The sequence below is a fragment of the Sminthopsis crassicaudata genome, chromosome 4 (genome assembly GCF_048593235.1).
Source record: "Sminthopsis crassicaudata isolate SCR6 chromosome 4, ASM4859323v1, whole genome shotgun sequence".
Classification (NCBI taxonomy): Eukaryota; Metazoa; Chordata; class Mammalia; order Dasyuromorphia; family Dasyuridae; genus Sminthopsis; species Sminthopsis crassicaudata.
In genome coordinates, this window is record NC_133620.1 from 287,425,064 (window position 1) to 287,442,003 (window position 16,940).

A 16,940-nucleotide genomic window follows, 5' to 3' on the forward strand; every position below is an offset into this window, starting at 1 on the left:
GGCTCTAGCGACTAGGGGCAGGGCGCTTGTGGAGATCTGAGGTGCAGGGCGTGATTTGAGAAACCAGGCCGGGGGCGGAGCCTTGGGGAGGAGCGGACTCCGGGAGGCGGGACCAGATAGGAGGCGGGCTTCCCGGCCACCGCGCGCTCGTGAAGGCGGCGCTTTGTTTTATTTCTCCGCGGGAGAGGTGGGTGGAGAAGGTGTAGGGTGGGGACAATTGAAGATAATTAAAGAAGGGAATTCCAGAGGTCAAAATATTGAGACGAAATAGCTATGGACGATCCTAAAAATCTAACTCTTAGTCCCTTTACACCTATTAGGACCAGAAGAGACCGTCCTTTCCATTTTACAGATAAGGAAACTGTGGCACATAAATTTAAGCCACTAAGACTCAGGCAGGATTTGAAATCAGAGCTTCTTACACCTTAGTCCCGCTCTGTACCACGCTGAGATGGATCAACATCCTGCTCATGGGCTCTGGGGAGGCGAAAGGACCGTCAGCATACGGTCCCCAGCTGTGAAAGGGCAGGCTCAGATGCCCCAGCTCCCGCATCCTGGAGGGGCGCCCCCAGCGGCGCGGGGCCAGGCTAAGAGACTCCTGGGGCGTGTTAGCCAGCCCGGGGGGTGGGGTGGGGGGGTGAGAGCCGCTGGCAGGGGCACGCCACTTCCTCCAGGCAGAACGTAGAGCTGCCCTAGGATCCGTGTAACCGAGAGTCGGGTCTGTAAAAATCCAAGATGGGAAGAGTGAAAAGCTCAGAAATGGAGAGAAGTTTGTGGACGATAAAGCAAGGCAGTGTCGTGGAAAGGGGGAAGAGGAGAAAAAGAGAGGAGGCGGCTTAATCCGGGGCTCGGGCGGGAAACAGCTGTGAATTTATTAATAAGGACCAGGGAAATAGGCCAGTTATCGGGCCCTTTATCCTGCAAGATAAGGGAGGGAGGGGAGGAAGACTGGCTACATCCCAGGATGGCGGGAAATTTTGAGTGTGTAAGTAGTATTCAGTCACGGCTGAACGTCCAGGCCAGTGGCTGCAGCTTGGTTCGTGTGATAACCGGAATGCTACGAGAAGTTCCAAGCAGGGCGACACTAGGCCTTTGAGGGACCATTCAGTAGAATTACTAGAATGGAAATTCCCTACGGGGTAGGTTTGTGTCTTATTTTAATTCTGTATCCGCGTCTCTGATAGCTTCCTTCTTGTTGTTCAGTCGTGTCTGATACTGCGACTATATTTGGGTAGTTTTTTTGGAAAGATACTAGAATATTTTGCCATTTCCTTCTCTAGATCGTTTTACATTTTATAAAGAAACTGAGGCAAATAGGCAGTGTCCCGGAAACTCTACTAGCGGCTTCCAATAGAGAATAGAGAAGAATATTGTGGAGTGTAGAAGGTGCCGGACTATGCTTTGTGGTGCCTGATTAAGCTCTTAATTAACATTTAAATTTTTCTTTAACAAAGGAATTTTTTTTTTTTTTTTTTTTGGAGAGGGGAGGCAAGAGTTGTAAAATAATGATGCTTTAATATTACATTTTATTCTACCTTTGTGCAAATGAAATTATATATATTTTCAATTTTGAAATTAATTTAAAAGAGGAGAAAAATAGTCAACAGACATTAAGAAAATAGAAGGATTTCCCAGCTCTTCTGGTATTTTCCTCTAGTTTTTAGTTCTTATGAGGTAGTGGCTTTAATTGCTGCCTTGCTTCTCCATCAAGGGTTTTTTTTTTTTTTTTTAATTTTGTTTTTTATTAATTTTTATAATTATAACATTTTCTTTGACAGGTAAATTTTTTTTTTTTTTTTTTTTTTTACAACATTATCCCTTGTACTCCCTTCTGTTCCGAGTTTTTCCCCTCCTTCCCTCCACCCCCTCCCCTAGATGGCAGGCATTCCCATACATATTAAATATTTTATAGTATATCCTATCCATCAAGGGTTGATTGGTATTCCCCCAAGTACTCACCAAGAGTAGAACTAGAAGTTGCTTCTCTGGCAGCCACTTCTACCTAAAGGAAAAGTTCTCTGTATATTAATGGAAGGATACAGGCTAACTTCTTCCTGGTTTACTCTAGGGCTTTCTCTAGAAATATGCCCTGTCAGCCTTGGGGATAATCTGGCATCAGTTCCAATGGATCCTCAGGCAGTACCCTTCCCTAACCTGAAATTGTGAAAACTGAAGAGTCATCTTTTGTACATTTGAGCATCCTACCTGTCCTCTCACTTTTTAAAGTATTACACTGGAACAAATATTTTTAAAATGTTAAAATATTTAATTAAAAACTAATATCAATAAATATGTAACCCAGAGTAAGACCTTCAGGCTTCTATTGAAGGACATAGAAAAGAATTTTATAGAATGAAAAGCATGAATAGATGTAAATCTGCACTGGATGCAGTGGCCATTACAATATTAGATACACACACACATTCCTTAGGTAAGGTGGGAGCTGCTAATAGATTGCTAAATTACCGATATCCCGCAAAAAGGAGGCTGACCTAATCAAGCTCTTTGCTTCTCTACATTACAGATACAGAACAGATTGGAGTTTGGTTAAACTTCTGGCTTCCCAGAGAGCCACAGGAACACCCAGAGTCATCCACTGTGGACATTCCTCACTTGATACAACAGATGCTTTCTTGAGTTTTGTTGGAAGTGTTAATCGAGCTAGGAGAATTTTCAAGAAAGGAATCTATTAAAACTTTAAGAATAATCCCCTAAATCAGGAAATCCCCTAAATGCAAGCACCATTTGGATATTTAAAACATCATCCTCAGCCATATGAAATTTATCAACTTCTAGAACTCAAGCAGTGGAAGGTTGTTGTACCTAGTATTCAACTCATTGCCTGCAAATTGCCTTAGCAAATGGTTTCTAGGGTCTTTATGGAGAAAGTTCCCCACCCCTGCCCTAAATGATTCATTTCAGTGAGTAAGGATTGTCACATGTGTCTGTAATACATATTTGCTTCAAGAGAAGGGCATCCTAATTCATTCAGCCAAGTTCTGGAGACCTTTATTATGAGGCTTCCTACTAGACCTTGAGAAGTAAAGGTTAAGAATAACTTTTGTCCTCTTGAGAAGAGCACTAACTTTGGAATTTAGATATCATCAATGCTCATCAGCAAACAGACTTTGAGCAAATCACTTGTAATCTCTTTTACCTTGAAATGAGTGTCCTTATTTGTAAAATAAGGCTAAGATTTTTACCATTTACTACATATATCTCCTTGGTTATGTTAAGGTCACCTAATGAATACTATGCTATTGATTGCCTACCTGGGGGCTTTGTACTTAGTAAAAGTCTAAGATACTTATTTCAGATTTCACCCTGTCTTCCTGACCTTCATGACTGATTATACCTGAAGTGCAAAACAGGAAGTGAAAAAAAGACTGGATGTGGTACTGGCTAATGCATGATGGTCAAGCTTAGTTAACAGTAAAAAGTCCTGTTCCCAATTCCTGAGAAAGGTTAGGGTCAGTTGTCCTCTTTTTCACATGAATTAGCTTCGGCTATCAAAGCACTATGTAAATGAAGGATTATAGTGATAGATCTTAATGTAGATTGTCTCTCTGACAGTCACTAGGAGGGAGAGTTCAGATAACATTCCTATTTCTTGGGTGGGCAAAGAATCTCTAAAGTAAGTGATTTACCCAGAGGTCCTCCTCCTGACTCCCCTAGTTCCTTGCTCATTTCACCATACTGCACACACTACCTTTCCTTATTTTGAGGCAATCAGGGTGAAGTGACTTTCCCAGGATTACACAGCTAATAAGTGTGTAAGGTAGCATTTGAACCAAGACTCTCATGACTTCAAAGTCAGTGCTCTATCCACTGAACCACCTAGATGCTCCCCACAGTACTTTTAAAGGACAGTTTTGATAGAGGAGGGAGAAGAGGGAAGGAATCTGAGAAAAAACAAGAATGAGGTATCATCTTGTGAAGAGGTAGCTAAGAATACATAAATACATAATCTATTTGCCACGTGAGGGCAGGCATTGTATCCCATGAGTCAGCTAAACTGAACAGATAACAGACACCAGCTCTAGTGATTTAAACTAGTTTAATTTGTTTCAGAATGATATAAAAAGTTAAAAACTAAGGCCCAAGGAGAACAGAAAGGAATGGGGACCTTCCTCATGGTACAAGATCCAGCCATTCATTTCTCCTACCCTGTCCCATTTCCAAATATCCCATCAATGCAGACCATGGAGTAGATGTAGTCTTTCCATATGAATTCTTACTTTTCCTCTGAAGAGCTCTTGCTTCACAACTCCCACAGGAGTCATCAGAATCACTGAATTTGAAAAGATTATTTTCTTCATTGTTATGGAGATGCTGATGGTATGGGCAAGGAATAGATTTCTTCCTCATCTGCTTTGTCTGATGGTTCACTGGGAATCAGAATCTGGGGGAGGAGACTGAACCGAGTTGATCCAGGTATCCCATTATTACCAATCAATTTCCACCCTACAAATCCCTTTTCCCTTATCCAGTCTACTTACAGAATCCTGATCCTTTGTCCAGGACTTGGGGAACTGGTGCTGGTATATGCAGTCAGATTTAAAAGGACAGCGGCCTTTTCTTTGGATGAAGAACTTACAGTGAATTTGGCTGTGATAGGGGCATGAATTAGGAAAGAGGACAGAGAAAGAACCATCAGTCTCAACCCCAACAGCCCCTGTGAAAACAAGTTTAAAAAGTCCTATACCACACTGGGAAATGAGTGTAAACTGTTTGCATTTTTGTTTTTCCCTTCTGAATCTAATTTTCTCCGTGCAACAAGAAATTAGGTTCTGCATACATATATTGTATCTAGGATATATTATAACATATTCAACACATATAAGACTGCCTGCCATCTAGGGTGGAGGGAAGAAAGGGAAAAATCGCAACAGAAGTGAGTGCAAGGGATAATGTAAAAAATTACCCATGCATAGTATTGTAAAAAAAAAAAAAAAAAAAAAGTTATAAGTATAAAATAAAAAATAAAAAAACTTTTAAATGAAAAAAAAAAATCCTATTCCATTTTCCCTCAGTTAAACTTGGTTCTGTAGGTTAGGATTTGGGATCATAGAATTCAGAACCAAAAAGGTCTTTCAGAGATCCATCTAATCAAAACCTAATTTTATAGAGAACATTAAAGAGCAAGGGAACTAAGTGGCTTACTTCCCCAAGTCTGTCTTGGCAGAGTCAAGATTCAAAATCAGGACTCCATATTCCTGATTTAGCATCTTTCCTCCACACAATAGCACCTATAATTCCTAGTGCCATTGCCAACTCATGAAAAGGCTTGAAACATCTCTCAATGACTGAAAGGTAGACTCTTGAGTGTATATATGCATAAGTAGGTATGAGTGAATTAAAGTGTTGTGTGAGATGCATGCATATGAGGGTATGTATGTTACATACACACACACACACACACACACACACACACAATCTCCAAGATGCATGGGGATCTTATTAAATGATAGAGGATTTGGAGTAATAAAGGGACCAGCCTTGATGCCACATGATGAAAGATGGCATTTGGGCTGAATCCTAAAGAAGAAATAGATGGGAGGCACAGAGAGAGCCAAGGCTGAAGTCATCAGTCACTAAATAGGCTGAGTAAAGACTCCAAGATGAACTAGAACATAGTATATTTTCAAAACAATAAGCAGGCCTGTTCATTAGGGTGGTGGACATGGGAAGCAATATCAGATGCAGGTAAAAAAATTTTTTTTGAGGACCCCCAGGAGGTTGTTAGCTCCCAAAGGATCAGTAAAAGCTATTTTTCATCTTGGTATCACTAGCAGCTAGAGCACAATGGCGCCTTATTCTGGAACCTGAGCTGGTAGAGAGCATGGAACCAGAGGGGGCTTCATGTCGGAACTGGCCTTTCTCTAGGAAGAGAAGCCTGGCAACAGTGTAAGTATATAAGGAAGATTCAGAGGTAGTGAGGCCGGTAAAGGGCCACTGCAACAGCCCAGGTAATGAAGATGGAATGAGGTTGGGACAGTTGAAGAAGGGGATTGAAATGAAATGACATGATTTAGTAGCTGGTTAGATGTGAGGTAAAGTTTTCTAGACTGGGAAAGACTGCCACCTGGTGGCAACAAGTATGCTACAAACATCAAAATCAGTTTTCAGAATGTCAAAGCTAGAAAAATTTTTTCCTTAAGGTACAGCCCCAACCTCATTTTAAAGAGGAATAAACTGGAATCCAGAGAGGCAAGGAGTACCCAGAAAATTAAATTAGAGACAGAGGCAGTTCTAGAACAGGTTTCTAAATTCTCATTATTGATACTTCTACTCTAAAGGAAACTAAGCCACAATAAACCGTCAATCTATAAAGCAAGGCAACCAAGTGCCACAGTGACTATAGTATAGGTCCCAAAGTCAAGTCAAGTGAGTAATACCCAAGTTCAAATCCTGCTTCAAATACCGTCTCAGCTGTGTGACCCTGGGCAAGTTGTTAATATATAGAAAGTTCTTTGCAAACTTTAAAGCAAAAATATAAATGCTGATGTTGTTTTTGTTTTTAAAAATTTATCAATGATCATCTTACCTTGTTCGATCCTTAAAGTTCTTGATGAGTTGCTCCTTCTCTGGCCCCTTGCTTACCCAGAACTTATAGGGGACAAAATAGTTGGAATGCACTCGACACTCAGGACAGGCCCTGCCAAGATGGAAATATTGTCTTGGGGTGTACAGCATTGTATCTTAAAGCTCCTTTCTCAGATTCCCCACCACTACTACCACTATTTTCCATATTCTTTCCCCTATGTTCTGTTCTTTCTCTAGCTTCCCCTGTTCTCTCAGACTGGTCAATCACTTTTCCTCCCCTGCTTGTCCCCTTCCCTTCTTCCTCTCTTTATTTCCATTATCCCTCTTCTCTTCCTCCCCTCTACTGCCATGGCACTCACTTGATGATATTTTTAGGGTAATCTCCCCAGCTCTGGCGCCAGGTCCGGAGACATTTCACACAGTAGGCATGGGAACAGTTGGGCAAGATGGCAAAGAAACTGTCTGCTGGGGGTTTGTCCCAAACCTTCTCCATGCAGATGCCACACACTACATCCTGGGTGTTTTCCTAGTTTTGCAAGCATCATAGACCAGAATCAGCCCACCTATATTCTTAGCTTATCTAGTCACCACCTCACTGATCCCTCTATGGAACTAAATTGTGGAGTTCCTTTTCCAAGCCCAGAACAATTGGAAACCACTGAGGCTTCTATTAGTAGAGTTCTCCTGTACTCCTCTCCCTACCTCTCCCCACCTTTTATTTTAATCCTACCATTAGCTCTGGAGTCTGAGTTCCTGGGAATCTGTAAACATTCTGATCTGGGAAGGAGTCAGGACTGGGATCAGACTGGGTTCCAGCCTCCAAGTTGGAGTTAAGATTTAGATCACCTACTACAAGAAGAGACTGGCTTCAGGTAGGTAAAGATGGGTCAAGCCCTCCCCTTTCAGACTGAGGAAAGAAACAATCCTCGTTGACCAGAAGTTCCATTTCTCCTTTTCCAACCACCCTAGTATGCTTAACTCACATGATATGTTCAGAGGGTCAGAGAAAGTGCTGTTAACTTCCTCGCTTGTGCCCAGATGTTTCATACCAGATTTCCTACCATATTGGGCACATAGTGGACTAAACTCCTCAGGTACTGAATGTAGGGTGGCCAGATTAAAAGCTGGCATCAGCTCTGGTCTAACTTCTGGCAGGGACAGAGGAGGCTCTGTTGTGCATTCTGAGGAGCCTGGAGCCTGGGAGTGCTGATACCTGTGGGAGGAAGAGAAGTAATCCTAGACACAGTGGGCATGGGTTGGTACCCTTTGGGGTAAGGTGAAGAGGGGCAGCTTTTCTTCTGAATGCTTCTGAGGAGGTTAACTAGCCTCATACTCTGAGCTCTGAGGAGAGCTGGATATTTTTAGTCTCCCTGACACCAACCCCACCATTCACTGGGTCTGGCTGGAGAGTAGGAAGAAAAGAATGGATAACTCTTACCTGCAATCATTTCCACGAAAACAGAACCCTTGCTGAAAGTACCTGCAGACTGTCAGTGACTGCCTGTCATAAGAAAAGGGGGAATTCCATCCTTAGTGACAGAATTCCTGAGCAAAATACCTGTAATATGATATAGATAGATAGGACACTCAGCAGCTAAACCCATAACCTGGTCTATGCATCAAGACAAAGTCCTATCTCTATCCCCTTCAATGTAATGGTAATTCTTCTCTATGAAGTTATTATGAATAGATAGGGTCATGGAATATTACCTCAATTAAATAAACATTTAATGAGTTGTGAGCAGAACTGAGATTTGAACCCTGACCTTTTGACTCCCCATTACTTGGATAGCTAAATCAAGACCTCCTTGTAGGATTATATGGAAGGGGTCTACCAAAGCTATTTATAAAACCTCCGTGAATCTAATTTCCCTTTAAGTTCTAAGTTCTATGATTCTATTGAGTGAGAATTTTCTTTAGCAATGAAAGAATGCTGACTTGGTTGTCTTCAAATTGATGCTATATAATCTCAACTGGATCCTTACTGCAGCAAGGTAATCCTTTTACACCTCCCTAATTGATTCACTTTGCCACTTACCAAATTGTCAATTCCAAACCTTTTCATCCCCTTGTCATCTCTCATAGCACCTTTTCCCCTTACCTCTCCCAAGCTTAGAGACAAGAGCTTTGTCTTTCATTAGAAAAAAAAAAAAAAAAAAAAAAAAAAGGCAACAACCAAAGTTACTTTGTATGAGAACTTTTTCTTCTCTTATCTCATGCCACTTAAATACCTTTCCCCATATCTTTAATGTTACCCTGTTATATGAAGAGGTAACCCTTTCCCTTTTTAAGACAAACTGTCTAGAAGAAAAACTAAAAGGGGAAAAACAATGAGAAAGTGCAAATGATTCCATTCCATCCTACTTTCTCCAGCAGACTACTTTCTCTCATTCCTATTCTCAATTTTTGTTTTGTTTTGTTTTTTTGTGAGGCAATTGGGATTAATCAATTTGTTCAGTCACACAGCTTGGAAGTGTTAAGTGTCTGAGGTCACTCAGAACTTAGGGTTTGGTGCTCTATACCTTGTGCCATCTAGCTGCCCCTCCACTCTCAATAAAAAAAAAAAAAATTGTTTGGAGACAGTCAAGGTTAAATGGCTTTTAGGGTCACACAGTAGGTATCTGAAGACAGAGTTATACTTAGGTCCTCCTAATTTTCAGTGTTCTATTCATTGCATTATTTACATGCTCAACCACTCACAATCTTTGATCTCTAATGACTGATTCCCTATTGTCTGCAAGCATGCCCTTGTCTTTACTGGCCTCCAAAAAAACCTCCACTTGATCATTCATCTCTGCTTGTTGTCATTCTTTCCGTTCTTTAGTGACTAATCTTGAGATTAGATAGACAACCTTCATTTCCTGCCATCTCTCCCTCTCTTCTTTATTTCTTTTTCGATAGTATTTTATTTTTCCAAATGGAAAGATAATTTTTAACATTCACCTCTGTAAAACCTTGTGTTCCAAATTTTGCTCCCTCCTTCCCTTTCTCTCCCTTTGCAAGACAATAAGCGATCACATATAGCTCAAATATGTATTCTTTTAAACATTGCCCTATTTGTCATGTTTGCAAGAAAAATGAGACTAAAAGGAAAAAAAATAGGTGAAAATACTAAACTTCAATCCATATTCATTTTTTATAGGTCTATACTATAGGTGGCACTTCCCATCCCAAGTCTACTAGAATTGCTTTGAATCACCATATTGTTGAAAAAAGACAAGTCCATCCCAGTTGATCATCATATAATCTTGTTACTATGTACACTGTTCTCTTGGTTCTGTTCACTTCACTTAGCATCAGTTCTAGTAAGTCTTCCCACGCTTTTCTGAAATCAGCCTGCTCATCATTTCTTATAAAGCAATAATATTCCATTACATTTATATACCATAATTTAGTCAGCCATTCTCCATTCAGTTTCCAGATCCTTTTCACTACAAAAAGAGCTCCTACAAACATTTTTTTTATACGTGAGTCCTTTTCCCTCTTTTATAATCTCTTTGGGATACAGACCCAGTAGTGAGACAGCTGAATCAAAAGGTATACAGTTTTATAGCTCAGATCCCATTTGACATTGTCAAGTCACAGTTTTTCTTTCTAATTATCCTTCCCACTTCTTGGTTTTTCTCGACTCCTTAAAATATATGTTACTGATTCTTCTGACTCTACCTCTCTTCCTTAACAATCTCATTTACCACCACAGATTCATCTACCATTTCTACTTAGATGACTCCAAAAACTTTATTTAATCCTGACATTTTTTCTGGGGTCCAATTTTTTACCTTCATCCAGCTGGCTTTTAGTCACTTGTATATACCAGCACTTATTCAAACTTATTCTGTCAAAAAACAAACTATCTCCTCAGCCAAACTTATTCCTCCTATTTTATCTATTTATTCCATTTTGTATATACATATCCTAATTGATGTTTATATATCTTATGTTTATTCCTATTCACATATCCTGTTTATTCCTGTTGTACCTACTACTCTTATCTCCCATATTTTTGAATGAGTTATTTTCCATATTTCTCACCCCTTATATTGCAGTGTTCTCTCAAGTTTACCTTTGTATATCATCCTTTCCCCTCCACATTCATAACTTCTCATTTCTATTGGAATGTAAAGACCTTAAAGAGAATAGGGGAAGAATCTGGGGGGCACAGTAGAAATCGAACCGGCCCTGAGGTCAGGAGGATGAGTACAAATTCAAACCCTGAGTAAACCACTTAACTCCGATTATCTCCAAACAAACAAAAAAATTTTTTTTTTTGAAAAATGAGAGTGGAAATGATAGAGGGAACAGTCTTCTGGAGAAGGTAGGATGGAATGGGATCACTTGTACATAGACAGTTTGTCTTGAAAAGGAAAAGTAAAGTGTCTAATTGATATTTACTAGCTATGTGATCTTGGGCAAATAACTTAAACCTGAGTGCCTGTTTAAAAAAAAAAAAAAAAAAAAAAAAAAACCTAGAGGAAAAAGACTATATCCCCTTGGGGGAAAAAAATGGAAACATTCAACTTTTTTTCCGATCCATTTATATACTTAACTATAAAACAAAAGAGATATGTTGACATTTATCCCTCTATAGACTATAAGATCCATGAGGAAAAAGGCCTGTGTGTAAATTTTTATATTTCCTCAAATACCTAGCACAAACAGGCCATAAAAGAGCTTTCTAGGGGGAAAAAAAAAATCAGGATCAAATGGATTTACAAGTGAATTCTACCAAATATTTAAAGAGCAACCAATTCCAAATTAACTATCAAGGAAGGAAGAAGCTATCCACATCTAGAGAAAGAACTGGTAAATGGAAGTATGTATACTATGATTTCACATATGTCTGTGTGTTTGTGTCTAATGATAGCCTTCTCTAGGGTGAGGTAGGGAGGGAGGAAAAAAAAAAACCCACAGCAGAAAACAAAAGAACAATTAGAAGAAACCACAAAAAAAGCAGAATAGCTTTGAAAATGATGTGTAACAGTTTTTTAAAAAAAGTAAACAATATGAAATAGAAATTTGTGGTTTTAAATTGAATCCTCTTCTTATGTTGTGCTGGGTACACAGAAATGTTTTGGGTTTTTTTTTTTTTTTTTTTTTTTGTCTTTTTGTTTTTAAGCTCAAAATGATTAAAAAAAAAAAAAAAACCAACCCAAACAAATACCTAAAATAGAGTAGGTATTTAATTGTCTGAATGAATTCAAGATGAGGAAATTAAAGTGTAAAATTAAGAGGATAGAACCAGGCCTAAACCCTCCCCACCTCCACCTTAATGGCAGAATTTTTTTTTTTTTTGGCAGGGTAGGAAGGAGCAAAAGGAGGGCAAAGGGGAGGGAGAGAAAGAGATCATACGAATAAGAGTACTTAACTGAACAGAGCAATTATATTAGGAAATGATGAGAAAAGTTTGGCTAGATCTGTTAAACGAAGTTATGAAAGGCTGTGGGCTGTAAAAGGTTCAAAAGAGTTTGGTCTGAATATCAAATATTTTATTTCCTATTCAACTACACTCATTTTGGATACTTTAGCTTTTCTACCATGCTCCCAATAAATGCATCATTGGGAAATTTTATCATCTTGTAAGATCCATCAGCCTTGTTGTTACCTCTAGTCATTAGGGGTAGAATCATCCCTTCCATTTAAGGTCAGGGAAGAGGACTAACATCTCATTGCCCACTAGTATGCACTCATTTTGAATTTCTTTGACCTATTCTATCATCACCCTCCTCTACTCTCCCTAATTCTATAGGCAAAATCTCTCTCTCCCTTTCTCCCACTTTCAGCTTTCTTTTGTTTTTCTCTTCTCTCTTTAAATTGTAACCAATAGAGGGCAAGGACTTTCTCTTTCATATTCATATCTTCAGTGTTAAGCACAGTGCCTAGCACATAGTAAGAATTTAATAAGTTTTTATTGACTGATTAGATATGAAGGAGAAATTGGGAGTTATTGAAAGTTTCTAAACAAACAAAAAAAAATCCATCATGAACAAAGCGAATATATATATACTGTGTACAAAGTAAGAGCAAAATTCTGGGATGACCACCTATGACTTTGTTATTATCGGTAGTACAACTGTTCTGAATCCACAACTGTTCTGAAAAGAACTTATGAAATTCCAGCTTTGTGATTTTACTACATGAATAATCTTAACCTGGTCACTCCCCTTTTCTGAGCATGTTGGCTTCTCTGCAAAATAAGACTGGAATCAAACTCTAATCTTCCTCCTCTAGTTTGATGATTCCATGATCTTGTCATTATAAACCTCCCCCAAACTAGGAATCTTGGTCTTTTTTTACAATACTTTTACATGCATAAAACAAAATGCATAGGATTATAAAAGGAACTAATTATACTGAAATGCAATTAGCACAATATTTTTTTTTTTTAAAGTTTACAGATCCGTTTTGAATTAGATTGTTTGGTGGGTTAGCAAGAGATGGAATGGGGATAAGGTAGATACATAGAAGAAAGACTTAGGAGGCCCAGGATTTAGAGTCTAAGGAGAAGACATCTTCCTGAGTTCAAATCTGACCTCAGCTATTATGTGATCCTGGGCAAGTCACTTAACCCTGTTTGCCTCAGTTTCCTCATCTGTAAAATGAGCTGGAGAAGGTAATGGCAAACCACCCAAGAAATCCAAAATTTCTTCACAAAGAATCTGAACAAGTGAACAACAAAAAACTTTGGTAAAAAATGTCTAGAAGACTAGAGGGTTTAGGGTGAGAAGAAAAGGCTAGGGATAGCCAGGGAACCAAAGGAGAGAATGGACAATATCAGAAGACATCTTGAATTGCATGCACAGAACAATAGAACACTCCTCAAAGAGAGGTTCGAGTAGAAGTTTAATTGAATTCTAATTCCATAGAGTTTCTAGGAAGGATCTTAGCATCATTTTATAGGATAAACTGAGAACCAAAAAAGGGAAAATGATTTGGTGGGGTTTCTCTAGCAGGTTCATTATTGGGGAAAGTGCTTAGTTTTCTTTGAAGAAATTTATAAACAGGAATCATTTATTGGCTTGAGAAATGGAACTAGCATAACCAGAAAACAAGCATAATTTCAGGCTTCTTATTCCAGCATTCTTCACTCTATACTACCTATGTGGACATTTGAGAAGGTGACTCAAGAAAGGTGAAAGGTGACAATTTAAAAAGAAAGAAAGAAAAGACAAAAGAACCTTTCCCTTACAGGCCTGCCAAAATTTTCACCATGAAGTTCTCCTTTGGTGTTGAGTACATAGAGGAATTTTACTGGAAGTCTTTCTCAATCCCTCCAAAAGCCTTCCCTCTTCCTTGTGACATCTTGCAGTGGGAAAAGAATATTGATAAATTTTTCTATAAATAACAAATCACTTTAAAAGCCTTCCCTCTGTTGCTTACTCTTTCTTATTTATCCTGAATATAACTTATTTTGTATGTTTTTACTTGCACAGTAGATGATAAACTCCTTGTAGACAAAGCATGTCTTCTGCTTCCAGGATCCCTAGCATTTAGCACTTACTAGTAATTCCTTGATTAGATCAAAACTAGCAGTCTGGAGTCTTAGTTTCTAGTTCTGGCTGTATCATTTTAATTCAACAAACATAAATGAAACCCAGCTATATGTTTTAAGCTACAAAGGCCAAAAACCAAAAACACCAAAAAAAAAAAAAAAAAAAAAAAAAAAGATAGGCCTCCCTCAAGGAATTTATATTTTGCTTGGGGTAGAGAGAAGCAAGGGGGACCATATTTACAAATTAAGAACATGCAAAAATGAGTATTTAGGATTCTCAGGCTAGGGGTGAGGGTTTAGGAGGACACTAACAGGGGTGAGGGTGGGATCAGGAACAGCCTCCCGGGAGGTGCCTCCTGACTAACTCTGTGAGAGAGACAGAGAAGAGGAGGGAAGAGACTAAATCCCTCTTACTCAAAGGGACAGGATTAAAATAGATGGACTCTAAAGTCCTTTTTTAATTCTAATGATGGCCTTCTCAGGTATATTCTGGTAAGAACCCCAATATCCAGTTACAAACACTGAATCCAAAACAAAATCTGGTTTTTACGGGAAGGGACCTTAAAGATCACTGAGAGAAAAGAAAGGGCCCAGGGAAATGAGTGGGCCTTGCCTAAAGCTTCCAGAGGTAATAAAATAGTGAGCCAAGATTCTGACCCCGTCATGAACTGAAAATCCTGCATTTTTAAGGCCCCACCTTTCCCCTTTTTTCTCCCCATCCTCTAAGAGTAAGTGAACTGATGCCTCTCAGACTGTTAAATTTCAAAAACTAAAAGCTGAACCAGTAACTAGATGTATGTTTTTGAATAAACCCCTTTGGATAAGGAGGGTAGATGTGGTTAGGAAAACTCCCTCCTCCACTTAGGCACCCCAGTCCTTGCCCTTCATACCGGCCCCAAGCACGAGGACTATCATTGCTTCCACTTCGGTCACTGCCGCTGCTACCACCACCAGAATCAGCCATTCAGACTGGAGTCACTGGCACGAATGAGTCCCAGTTTTTCCCCACCAATTATTTATCCTAATCTTGTAAGGGCCAGGCCAGTGGGAGGAGGGGCCTATCACTAATCAGCCTCAAGATTAAACAAGAAGCCCTTTTCTTCCCCAAACCAAAAGGCAACTAGGACTTGGACTAGATGGAATAGAATCGAAGAATAAGGGTTTGGACATTCATACAAACAGTTAATATTGTTAAGCACCTACTTTGTTCTAGGCACCATGCTATGCATTGGGGATACAAAAAGACATCTGCCCTCAAGGTGCTTGCAATCTAGTAAGGGAGAGAACTGAAAACCACATTTAAACAAACTATATACAGGATAAATAGGAAATAATTATAAGAGGGATTAGGAAAGGCTTATAGAAGTCAGGGGAGTAGTGGGGAGCAGTTCAGAAGGGACACTGTTCCCCAGCATTGGGAACAGCCAGAGAAGATGGAATTTCTTGTTTATGGAAGAGGCAGGAGGCCAGGGTCACTGGGTTGAAGAGTACCTATTAGGAATATGGTTTAAGAAAACTGGAAGGTAGGAGGGGGATAGGCTATCTGATCCTGGGGGCAATAGGAAGCCAGTGGAATTTAAGTAGGGAGGATAGTGACAAGACACTCATGGAGAAAGCCTAATGATTCTAAGCATTGTCTATCGATGTATCACCTATTTGGCATTTATGTATTAATATAGAATGGCAGGGCTGGAATAGTGCTAAGAATCCTCTTTAAGGATAGATTATGTTTACTTTTTACTTGATTGTTGAGCCCATAACAGCCCCAGGGAGGTAAGGCAGTGGGAGGGATATTAGAGATCATCACAATATCCAATCCTTTCCTTTTACAAATGAGGCACCTGAGGCTCCAAGAAGACAGATATCATGCCCTAAGTCACACTGTGGCACAGTTTGAACTGAGATTTAAGTTTCCTGAGTGTTTTAGTGATGACACCAAGAATTCTATAAAGCATCTTCAAGGCAGGAACCAGGTTCTCCCATTCTTTATCCCATAGCCTAACACTGGGTGGGGCACTTGGTGAAATGCTCCCTAAGTATACAATTACAGGATGATTGGTGGAGAATTGGGAGAAGCTGGGATGTTTTGTCTTAGGGATTAACCCCATATGTGTTTTCAACTTCTAGGTGAGTTCTGTAAAGGCTTTGAGAAGAAACCTTGGGGTTTTAGGAAACACTGCTTGAATTGAACTTGGAAAGGTGAGTTCTCTTAGTTTTTTTTGAAGGAAGCAAGGAAGGTACGAACATTACGAGGAGCTGGGAAGTTCTTCCTGTAGAAGGTGGGATTTTATTTGGGATTTTGAAGTAAGCCAGTGGAGACAGAAAGCAAAGATGAGGAGCAAATTAAATTTAAAAAGAAGGGCATTTTGTCATTCTGGGAAAGGCTCCCTTCTCTCTGAGGAAGTCTTATGACAAAAGGGGTCAAGGTAGCCACTAGAAAAAAGGCTCTCTGGTGAAGGTGATGCGGGCAGTGGCCCCTTTAAGATTCCTTTCTGATTCCCAACCCCCATCCCCTTTAAAGATTCCTTTCTGATTCCCAACCCCCATCCCCTTTTAAGATTCCTTTCTGATTCCCAACCCCCATGGCTGACCTTTGATTTACAAGCCCTGGTCAAAAGCACCCTTCTGAATTCCAAAGGGAGATATATGGATCTGAGCTAACTTGGGCTGTCCCAGCCCCCATTCTAATGACCTGCTCAGGTTTATCAATGCCCACCTAGCAAATTCTGGCCCTCGATGAAACCCAGCAAGGAACCAAATTGGGACTCTACTCATAGGCCCCTTTAACCAAATAAAAAAGCCAAACTGGAATCATCTCTTGGCAGAGGGTCGAAACATTCGAGCACCATGCTTTGCATCACAAACTCTCTGTCCACCACTTATGGTGTATTTCTTTCTTTTATCT

At 39.7% G+C, this 16,940-nt stretch overlaps 1 protein-coding gene across 4 annotated transcripts; it reads right to left on the reverse strand.

Moving 5' to 3' along the window:
• Nucleotides 1-4,038: 4,038 nt before the first annotated feature.
• LOC141566529 (putative E3 ubiquitin-protein ligase makorin-1) lies at nucleotides 4,039-16,519 on the reverse strand. 4 transcript variants are annotated; one of them, XM_074311185.1, is made up of 8 exons: nucleotides 14,926-16,519; nucleotides 7,985-8,047; nucleotides 7,596-7,759; nucleotides 7,277-7,395; nucleotides 6,906-7,072; nucleotides 6,548-6,658; nucleotides 4,500-4,608; nucleotides 4,039-4,402 (listed from the first exon to the last, which is right to left on the reverse strand). In XM_074311185.1, the coding sequence occupies exons 1-8, from the start codon at nucleotides 14,997-14,999 to the stop codon at nucleotides 4,322-4,324; spliced, it is 888 nt and encodes a 295-aa protein (XP_074167286.1). In that variant the 5' UTR covers nucleotides 15,000-16,519; the 3' UTR covers nucleotides 4,039-4,321. The 4 variants fall into 4 exon arrangements, with proteins under 4 accessions (XP_074167286.1, XP_074167288.1, XP_074167284.1 ...); XM_074311187.1 differs by having other exon boundaries at nucleotides 7,608-7,759; nucleotides 14,926-16,518; XM_074311183.1 differs by having other exon boundaries at nucleotides 7,530-7,759; nucleotides 14,926-16,517.
• Nucleotides 16,520-16,940: the final 421 nt, after the last annotated feature.